The 11,562-nt window shown below is 34.6% G+C and overlaps 1 protein-coding gene across 1 annotated transcript; it reads right to left on the bottom strand.

The window, feature by feature from the left end:
* Positions 1-391: 391 nt before the first annotated feature.
* On the bottom strand, positions 392-10,809 carry LOC129223123 (probable G-protein coupled receptor No18). The gene is made up of 2 exons (XM_054857689.1): positions 10,681-10,809; positions 392-1,783 (listed from the first exon to the last, which is right to left on the bottom strand). Exons 1-2 carry the CDS (start codon positions 10,807-10,809, stop codon positions 392-394), a joined length of 1,521 nt encoding a protein of 506 aa, XP_054713664.1.
* Between the last annotated feature and the right edge of the window lie 753 nt (positions 10,810-11,562).

Raw genomic sequence — 11,562 nt, 5'->3', positions numbered from 1 at the left:
TGTAAGTCATAGACACTTAGAAAAAACACAAAAGTAAAATGTGTCACTGGATATATTCAAATAAACCTAAATCTTAAGACCTACGTAACTAATAAATTTTAGTAATTTTTAAAAATATCTTTTAAATTAGATGGTACAGAGCTAAGTTATATAAATCTATAATAATTGTTTAAACGTTACCATTATCCATTGGTCTACTTACTTACCAACTCGCACGAAAATAAATGCTAATACCATTTTCTTTAAAACTGACAGTAAGAATTACAATTTACATTGCATTTTGCTTGCATTCATTCATGTTTTTTGTGACACTGAAGACACATACATGAGTTATATACACCAAACGACGTAATACCCGGATGAAACACTTCTTGGAAGCACATCAAGGAAGTTATGACCTGTGCTTGCCAAAAAGCAGATTATGAAAAGATCTTCTGAAGTCAGTATTGAAAACAGTATATATGACTGGATTTAGAGCCGAGTTCAAATACCCAAGCCAAGTAATGAAATTCATTATATCTCCCGAAATGTAACAGCTGTCACAAAATGGTAGTATAATGTACATCAAAAAGAAAGGAAGCCAGCAAAGAACAAAAACACCCATGACAATGCCAAGAACTTGAGCAGCTCTTCGTTCTTTTTGGAGACATATGCGTTCTTTTTGCTCCATATAACTGCGAACTGTTACAACTGCAGCAACTGGTTTCTCTACTTCAGTTTCTTCTTTGGTTTCATCTACGGTGGCTGTAGCGTTGTTGTCCTGATTTTCTTTAGAAATTGAATTCTGCGGTGTGGATGATTTATCTTCCATTTCAATGGATGAAGAATTACAATTGACACTCGAATTATCAGTTTTTGTCTCACGGCTGGACACATCAGAAGAAACTGTTTTAACAGGAATGTTTAGAGACTTAGCTGAAGTAACGTTCACGTCTGCGTCCTTTTTCATGATATTAGCAGCAGCTTTTGCTTTAACGCGAATTCTGTTCCTTGCTGTTTGAAATATCTTTATGTAAACGACTGTCATGATGATTAATGGACTAAAAAATGATCCACTGGCGGAATATACTACGTAACCCCTTTCTTCCGTCAACTGGCAGGGTGTCTGAGTGGTAAAAGTTTCCGGCCAGTCGTTCCAACCAATCAGCGGTGGTACAGATATTACTAAACTCATGGACCACACGCCCAAGATCATAAATAAGACCCTGTTTAAGGTTCTTTTCTGGGCATAGTTTATTGGATCGTGAATTGCCCAGTAGCGATCTAAAGCGATCGCAACCAAGTTAAGAATTGAGGCTGTGCAGCACAAAACGTCACACGTCAACCATGCCTTACAAAGATGAAGCCCGAAAACCCACTTGCCCATTATATTATACGCTACATTAAAAGGCATTACGAAAACAGCTACAGCAATATCAGCTGCTGCTAAGGAAACTAAAAATATATTTTGCACGTTTCTCAACGGTTTGTATGTGAAAACTGATAATACAACTAAAATATTTCCAACCATAGTCCCAAACATGATGACACCTAACACTATAGCTGTTAATATTGCTTGAAGAAGAGGCATGGTGAGACCCGATGCCTTGCCACTGAAGTCATTTTGTGAATCATTTCTGTCTGATATATCTAAAAGAGCAAACGATTTATTCAGAAATTCCGTGAAATTGAGCAAACTCTTGTTTCCATAAATATCAAAATCAGACCTTTCGTTTTCTTCCATTTTGTGATTGCTTCCAGATGTTGCAAAAAATGAAAACCTTATTCTATGTATTGCATTTTTCTGGAGTTATGGCTGAAAATTCGTCACTTATGTAGAAGGTTTCCTTTTCAGCATTCATGTTAATTTGTAATTTAAACTAAAATTTTGGCACAATTTTACTCAGATCTTGTTTTGAAGAAAAATACTTCATCTTCTCTCTGTGGCTCCTGAAACGAAAAATATTGAAGTTAAAATGAAGCACTTCGAATTTTTCAGTTGAGAACTTAATATACAATGAAAAGTAATTTAATACCATGTAATAAGTAGGGTCTGGTGGGGTAAAGTGGTCATAAAATCGTAGGTTTTCGGCTTAGGTGGATAATAAATACAACAAATTCTTTAAAGACTTCAACTTTTTTTGTTGTTATTTTACATTGCATTATTAAAGAACACGGTACATTGAATTTTAGGATAAAAAATATTGATTTTAGTAGTTTTATAGCACTTTCTTTTCCCTATGTTTTTATGACCACTTTACCCCATGGAATGGGGGAAAGTGGTCATAGCATGGGGTAAAGTGGTCATAGTTAAAAATAGATGCAAAACCATTATAAATAACCCTAATACTTGTATATTTCGGCTTTTTTTATAGTTACAAGTATACTCACGAGTACATGCGTGTATACATGAATATATACGTGTTGTGTGTTATACACGAGTAGACACTTTCATATATGAGTTGATACATGTATACATCAGATACATGCATACACGTGCCTACTCAAGTATATACGTGTATATACGAGTATATAAGCATATATACGAGTACATAAGTATGTATACGTGATTAGCTACAGGAGTGTATACGTGTCTGCATGAGTACATACGTGTCACATGTATATACGCGTCACTTGTATATACATGTCACGTGTATATACGAGTATATAGGCGTGTAAACGAACATCATATGCGCGTATGCACTTGAATCTCGAGAAAATACGTGCATACTTGAGTATATATGTGTATAATAGACGTATATACGCATATATAAGTGTACATACATACATATATGGATATACACGAGTTAATTCGTGGATACATCCAGTGCGTCTTTGGGGGGTACGTGTCTACTCACGTATATCTAATGTGGAAGCACGAGTATATATACGCATATATACGTGTGTACTCCAGTACATGTATGCATACACGAAAATATACGCTTATATACATGTCGGCCTACAGAATGAATCCAAGCTCTTGGGCAAAAATCAAAGGGGTGTAAGACGGTAGGATAAGACGCAATTACGATTACGATTACTGACGCGCTACATGCACACAAAGCCAGAAACTGATGGATACAAAGCAGGGCACAAATTTGTTGCACAAAGATGATTTTACCTAACATTTTAGTTTTTAAGAAATATTTAGAACAGTTGTTAGAAGTTACGGCCTGTAGTAGCTCTAATACACGCATCGCAACAAAGCCGCAGCGACTGATGAAAGTTTTTCAAAAGTTTCGTTATTGCAACAGAGAGTGATCTGTGAATGCGACACATTTGTATTACAGCTGCAGGCCGCAAATTTCATCAACCGCATTAAAACTTTCTTAGGACCTAAAATGTTGTGTAAAATCGTCTTAGTGTAATAAATTTGTGACTTCTTTTTGCATCCATCAGTTTCTGGCCTTGCGTGTATGTAGCGCGTCAGCATTGTGTTTGTGACCATATGTTCCTTATGTGATTCTTATTTCTTATCCTCACCTCTAACACCTTTTAATAATTTGCTCAAGAGTTTAAACTCACCCTGTATACTTGTATTTCTTATGCTTGTATGTAAGTGTCTACTCGAGTACGTACGCGTATATACGTGTCTACCTGGGTATATAAGTGTTCTTATATATACGAGTATATGCGAGCATATACGTGTATAGTAGAATTTATAGCTATATGTATAAAAAATACTTGCAGATACCCATATACGTATTTATTGGCGCATTTATGTGAACACGAGTATATATGCGTATATATACGCATATACAAGTATATTTAACCCCGTTTACCGTAAAAACAATACATATGAAGCAAAATTAATATTTAATTTGTATCTGCCTTATACTTAAAGATTAAGTGACATTTGAAGAACAATATTCGTTAAGCCTAATATTATGACCACTTTACCCCATCTTACTTAAGTTGTTCTAAAAAATTATCTAAAATAGATTCAGCTAACTGCTAATGAGTAAGAGTTCTTGATACATGTAAGGAAGCTTCCTGTGCAGTCAATCTGTTCCTAATTCTATTAAACAAAATTTCCCAAGGAAGTTAAAATAGGTGTTTAGATTTTAAAATTTTTCATATTCATGCAAAATATTTTTTGTAGCCAAATAAAATTTTGCCAGTTGTAAAATTTTGTATTCAAAATGTAGTTTCCAACTGCCCTATTCTAAAATAAAATTTTCACATTCATTCGAACATTTATTGCCCAGTTATAGCCATATATTTGACGTATGACCACTTTACCCCATTGACCACTTTACCCCACCAGACCCTATCAAAATGGATGCAAAAAAAGAAACAAGGATAATAATTCCCTAAATATACAATGAATATGTTCAGTAAATTACCACCCAATAGCCAGGGCAAAGCAGAAATACGTGAAATACACCGCCAGCTTTGTCATTTCCAGCCGAGGACTGCAGTTTCGTGCTTATTAGCACTCATTAGCCCGGCATAGGAAAAAGTCTGAGCTGGAGATGGAAAACCTCTTAAGGAAGCCAAGAGTGCAAAACAAACATATAGCTAATATAGAATTAGCGCAGACCAGACGAATTCAGACCACGAAACTGCAGTCCTCGGCTGGAAATGACTGAGCTGGCGGTGTATTTCATGTATTTCTGCTTTAGCCCTGGCTATTGGGCCGGTAATTTACTGAATATACCATGCCTTGCCTTCAATCTTCCAGTTGAACCGAACCTTTGTTTCGGTCACTCGTCTAGTCTGCGCTAATTCTAAATTAGATACCAGTTTGTTTGACACTCATGGCTTCCTTAAGAGGTTTTCCACCTCCCGCTCAGTCACTTTCCTATGCCGGGCTGATGAGTGCTAATAAGCACGAAACTGCAGTCCTCGGCTGGAAATGACTGAGCTGGCGGTGTATTTCATGCATACAATGAATGTTGAAAAAGATTAAAGCAGTTGAGTATGATAAATGTACTGCAAAAAAAACTCTGATTGAAGGATTTTTTTAAATTTTATATATAATGCAGCATATAATCTGCCTGAAAAAAATACTGTTTATTTCTTCGTCTTTTAAACCTATTTGACAAATCTTCGAGCAAAAATTGTTGTCTTGTTACAACAATAATTTCTTTCAGCTTAAATATGCCAAGTGGTCATCCCAAAATTATATTTCAAAAAATACAATTGTTATTATTATTATTGAAGAAAATAAAATCGAAAATCTATTTAGAAGTCCAGAATAATTAAATAAAACTGAAAGTGGCGATTCCTCCACTACCTGTATCACTTACTGCTATGTTTCTGGACAAGTTTTACTTTACTTATGCGCTGCGATGTCAAAATGATTTTTGCTTTTCTAATTAGCAATGCATCGGGACAACATAGCTGTTTTAAATTTAAGCTTTCAAATGTCATTAGAATTTGTTTATATCACCAAATAAATCTTGCTTTTAAATGTTTTTATATTCCACTAAATTGCAAGTAATTAAGGGGTGAAACCAATTTAGATCACACAGTCAATAAATCAACTTTTTTTATGTCATACAATGTTTGTAAAAGTATTCAAGGATATGGTGCCAAAATTTTAGTGAAAAATTCCGATCAGTTCCGATGCTATGAGCACTTAATATGACGGTGGAGATTCGAAAACATTCACAGCATTTTATTTTTCAAACGCGTTTCTCTCGAAACAACTTTTTTTTTTTTTTTTTTTTTCCAGCTGGTGAGCATTCTAGCTCAAAGAGTTTTGGTCAATCGTTCTGAAAATGTGTACAGGAACCTAGGTGTTTGATTATTTTTTTGATTACAATTGGGCTTATACTCTAGGAAAATACGTTGTATAGGAGAAAGAAAATTATAATGATTGCAGACAATCGTGGCTTCGGTATTACCCACCAGCCACAAGCTCTGATGGCGGCGGCCCATGGACAGCATCTTTTAACTCCACTAATTCTGGTGGAAATTACTTCAAAACATTACAAGGTGTACTTGAAAAAATGAATATATCCCCCAAATATATGAATAAATAAATGAATATATCCTCCAATATATCCTCCAAATTTAAAGTAATTCTGATCATTTCTTTCCTGTTAAAAAAACACCAAAATTTCGTCCTTCTAATCTGGTTTCCCCCCTTTAAATTAACGTATTCACTCCATTGCGCGCAATTTAAATTTATCGGTATAATAAGAATGTTTTTCTTATGATCTGCACTGAACCAATATGACGTGACAGACTTGTTCATTTTAACTCAGGAACTCAACGTTAAAGCAATGGTTAACAGATTTAAAGCAACACTTGATAAGCAGGGTGAATGTAATAAAAGTTACGGTTTCAAAACTTTAAAGCTAATGGGCAGAATGACTTCATATTTCAACAAAGCAATCGTGAGGTCATGGAATTTTGTTTGGTGAAGGACAAAAAAAAGTCCCCAAAACTTGTCAGTACAAAGCGCTTTAAGTGTATTGTCAAAGAAAATGCCCTATGGAGTTCGTTACTAACGGGAATGCTGTTAGCCAAATCAATAGATTCCGAAGTCAACTACATTTTTAAGGAACAAGATTATGTGTTTTTAACGATGGTGAAAAAAGAAAAAAAAGAGCTTCATGAAACAAACACTTTACAGGTGATTAATACATGAGTGGTTTGATATGCCCTCCTTGTTCTGCTACTTGTAATGTAAAACCTGTGAGGTTGACCACCCTTGCAAGTTGACCACCTGTCTAAATTGATCTCTTTTTCCACGCACGGAATTAGCCTTTATCATATAAATCAACCTTTGTTAGTTGACCACTTGTCTAAGTTGACCGCTTTTTTCAGACACGGAATTAGCCTTTATCATATAAATCAACCTTTTGCAAGTTGACCACCTGTTTATGTTGACCACTAAAATAGTGCACCTCAAGTGGCCCGCATACACGGATTTTACTATATTTGAAACTAGAAACTGGCATTTTAGCTAATTGGAGTGTATCTGTCCTGATACTATGCATTATGGATTCGACCCAAACAGCTATTGTCCCATTGTATGACTATTATTTTCCTCGCCTAATAAAATTACATGATCACTCGAGCGTTCTAGTGAACTATCAACTCATCCGGCCCAGCAGTTTAAAATTAGATTGTTTTGAAATCAGAACTTTACTTCTACTCACCATGTATATTTAGTCGACAGAGTTGAAGCGAAGTATTTTATTGGCATTTAATGTGTTCCAAAACAGGTGTTTTAAATATTATTTTCCAATTAGTATCTCTTTGTCTTCTTAGCGCTGCTGTAACCATTAGCAGCATCAGTTTTCCATCTTATATTTGACAAACTAAATTTGCGACAGTGTAATCGACACATAACTTAGAAGTTATGAAGTTACTGCTTGGAAACAAATCTTGACTTCTGATTTGTAGTTGTTAAAATCTTTCATCTACGTTGCAATAGTGAATGCAATGTAACGAGTTGTAGAAATTTGTGATACTCCAAAGTAAAAATAGGGAGTTCTAAGCATATATTTAACCATATTTTTGCTGACATCAAATTTTTGCTTTCTTCACAATTTCTTTAAGAGGTAGCATACCTTTGAAACAGGGCAAAAATTAATTTTAAATAGGGATCGTAACTAGTTTTACCTGGTTTCGGAAAACCGGACAATAATTTAAAAAAACGTTTTTCCCCAGGTTTTAAAACAAAAGACGCAACAGCATCAGTAAAATATGATGGAGGAAGTTTAAAGAAAGAAAATTGTTGATCAAGGTTAAGCTGAATGACTATACTGAGAAAAATCCTAAAATATTTTTGAGCTATGGTAAGTGAGATTATGTTTATATAATATATAATAAGTTATATAATATACAATAAGTAAAGTTTCGTATATAGTTTTGTAATCATTAGAATTCGTTTGGGGGAGCATACATTTATTTTAAAGTTCTGTCGAGAAACAAACTGTTAAGAATGTGCCATATAATCCTCTATCCATGCTTGCAAAATTAATAATAATAATTACAATTACACGTTTAGTTTACCTTGTTTACAGAAAATACAGGAGCAGTCAAAAAATAATGCGCATTAGGATCGATTGCGGAAACTGCTCTATCAGTTTCGCAGAAAACTGGAAAAATATTTTGTCATCTGGCCCCGAAGTATGACGTCAATTCGTGACGTCATCTCAAAACTAACGGCAAGTGAGAGAGTGAAAGAATTTTAAGCGTTTTGTTCAAACTTGCAACACAGTTAATGTTCTCATCCACATACACGAATAAATAAAATTTAGTTATTAATTGCGTAAAGTAGAATGAACCTCTGAAATATAATGTTATGTCTTCTTTTAATGTTTGCACAGAAACTATTTAACTTACTAATCCATTGAAAAAACATTTTCATGAGCATTATTAGAAAAGCAGGTTTTCAAAGTAGTTGAAGCTAAGCAGTTTTAGAAAGCTCAAGAATTGTTTGTTAACTTTTTACAAAACAAATGTTCAAAACGCAAAATTAGGGTGTATTTTTTTGCATTTATTTTATTATAGTTATTGTTATAATTATTTCGAAATTTTAAGCTCTATATACTATACATTTCATTAAAAAAATTATTTCATCTATTTAATAACACTTTAATCATTATACTCAATTACTCATGCTTGCAAGTCCTTATCAGCACATTAAACTATACGATTTCTAGGCCGATTAGTTCCAGATTTAGTTAATAAGAAATCATTTTTTCAACACTTCCTGTTAATATCTCTTGCTCTGTGCTACAAGTCTTTGAAACGTACAGGTTTTTCTCTCTCTAAAGCAATAAACAATTATTTCATAACATGTAAATTTTAAGCAGAAGTAGCAAATGATTCTTAAATAGCAACGTATAATGATTTACTCCCAAAAGAAATGACAGAGTAACATATTATCAATTTATTAAACTTTGACAGTGACTCAGTAAAATGAGATGGAAGTTCGGACCCACCATTTAACCAAAGTGAAATCAGTGAACTAAATTTGATGAAAAAATGTACCACAAACTCGATTTCTTTAAATTTTGAAGTTAATAATGCTTCGGACGTTATAAGACATTTCTTACTGGTCAATTGTAGACTGCCGTTATTTTTTTAAATCAGTAAGAGATAGAATGTATTCTCAGAACAGTAAACAGTCTGAAATATCCTACTTCTTTAGCAACAAATAAGGAAAGCTATGTAATTATTCAACAAAAATGATGGGAAGCATGTGTATTTTACACTTAAGTTGGCTATTTTTTTAAACATCTAATCTGAAATTTTTAATCTATAACGGGAGTGTCGGCGACGACAGCTTATACATGTAACTGCGGGGGCATTTATTTTTCTTTTTGGAAGGTGAAGACGTAATTTTTGCTATGTGCTATGCTGGATGACTTAAGGGATAATACGTAAGAGGTTCTCCACCATACATTTTTTTAGAATTGTAGTTAATGAACTGTAGTTTTAGCATAGTTTTGTCAACGTTTGGGGAACGGGGAGACATTTCCAGAGCTATCCCCCTAATTCCTTTGAAGGTGAAGTCTTAAAAAGTTATTTTGGTTATCTGTTTAATGCTGAACTCTAAAACTGGTGTCTTGAAAACTCAAATTTAGACCATCTTATTAAACTTAGGTGACCCGTTACGGTTGTTCTTTTTGAAGATTTTGCGAAGCTGAAGCTTTGAAAACGTACTTTAGGCTATTTTTCGGTGGCTTAAGGGAGAAGGAAAGGGTTCGGAGGCTCTCTGCCTTTTTTTTTCAACTGCCGAAGTCCTAAAAACTCAATTTCAGGTTTCCTTTGGTGACTTCAAAAGAAAATTAGAGGGACTTGCCCTGTGATTTTTTCTTAATTGAATCGCTGATTTTGAAAACGGCGTTAATCGCCAGTAATTGATTTTTAGAAAACTTGATAAAACCGTTTATCTCAAGTTACAAGTATGTTATTATAAATCTATAGCAGTCGTTCCAAAGGCATTGCTTTTACGTATGTTCAGTGAAGTTTTGGTTGATTTCAGATTTAATTTGGATCAAATACCGAATTAACAAATTAGATGACTTAAGCCCTTTTCAAAATCAATCGGTTTTTGGCCATAAAAAATATGTTCTTTGCACTTATTTTAAAGATATTTTAATTGTATAAATGTTACAATTTTTTTTTTTTAAACTACATTTCATTGTCGTCGGTGGCGTTGTCAGAAGCCGTGGTTCTCCAAGAGAGGATCACTTGTAGAATCCATGGTGTTATTCGGGAATGTGAGGGAGGAGCTTTCTAATGTCAGTCAACTTTTTTTCATTGATGGGCACCTGATCAGTGAGTGTATGCTGGCGTAGTTGCTAGAATGGGGATGTTCTTGACTTTCAGGAGTTTGTAACTGTTGTAGTTAAAACCGTCAATCCGGTCAAAAGCACTAAGGATCCCAGGTGTTGAAGAATCAAACAAGTACATCTTGTTGGAACTGACGGAGAATAAGTCGTGATGATCCCTCTTCTGGCTCGGACGTGTCTTTTTTAAAAGGACGCAGGATTTTTTATAAAACTCTGACCACCATTGACTAAAATCTTTGATTTCTTTTGGGCGTAGCACCTTGACAGTGAAGGGATCCTTTCTGGCAGCCGGAATCATTGCATGATATTCGTCAGGGACGTAGACGTTTTCTCTGCTGGAATAGTGGTACGTTTTAGTGGGAAATGATTTAATATGCTCCACCATTCGGTTGATTTAAATGGCGGAAATCTCGAAATTTGGTCGAGGAGCATGGGCGCGCAGTTCTTTTGGAGTGTCTTCTCCTCTTAACAATCCCTGTAAACGCCGTAGCTTCTTTTCGGAGACGCTGTGAAGACTGAAAAACCTTTTGACAAACAGGTACCTTTTGGGAGCCCTGCATGACATGATAGATGAAAAATTACTGTCTCACTCGTGGTTCTGTTTTCTGGGACGATGTTTTTTGACTTCATGGTGATCAACGAGGGTCTGAAGATAGACGTCTGGTATTGTCTTTGATTGCATAGAGTACAGATTAGCAAAGACACCGTCACGTTTCTCTGGTCTCGATTTGTCAAAAATGGTGACTTACGCCCTTTTCAAAATCAGCGATTCAATTATAGTCTCATGATTACTATTTTAACGCTATCTTGGCAGATTAAGGGTAAGAGATAATCTCTAAGAAAATATTCCGAAACTCGAGTTTTACTAAAGCGAATTTGGGCCATCTTTGAAATTTGGTGAAATATAGAGAACGCTTGTGGGTTCTTCCTTTAAATTTTTTTTGAAGTTGAAGAATTTAAATGCTGGTTTTAAGCTGTTTTTTATGAGATTGAAGATTGGGTTTCTTATTTAATTTCTTATTTAATATTCTTATTTAAATTAAAATGTAAACTCGTAAAAACTTTTAGGTGATCTTTGATGATGGAAAAAGTGCGAGGGTGGTCAGTCCCCCCCCCCCTCGAGTCACTGCCACTGATTAAAGATGTTTCTTACAATGAACTAATAGCAGGTTTTGTAATGTCCATAGTTTAAAAAGTACTTAATGCTTTCTAGGTTTAGCTGTAGAAGCTTTGTGGCGTGCCAATGTGATTACTGATAACGGAGTATCACTTTAAGTTATTTTTTTCCTAGCTAAATGACTATTGCATTAAGTGCTCT

The sequence above is a fragment of the Uloborus diversus genome, chromosome 5, assembly GCF_026930045.1.
Source record: "Uloborus diversus isolate 005 chromosome 5, Udiv.v.3.1, whole genome shotgun sequence".
In the NCBI taxonomy this organism is placed as follows: domain Eukaryota; kingdom Metazoa; phylum Arthropoda; class Arachnida; order Araneae; family Uloboridae; genus Uloborus; species Uloborus diversus.
The sequence above is the reverse complement of the archived record's forward strand: the minus strand, read 5'-3'. Positions and strand labels throughout refer to the sequence as shown.

Bases quoted from the DNA above. Each gene is read 5' to 3' on its own strand.
- LOC129223123 (XM_054857689.1), bottom strand. From the start codon at position 10,809: ATGTCATGCAGGGCTCCCAAAAGGTACCTGTTTGTCAAAAGGTTTTTC. The intron at 1,784-10,680 runs GCCCATGCTCCT...CCATAACTCCAG, and splicing joins ACACTCCAAAAGAACTGCGC to AAAAATGCAATACATAGAAT.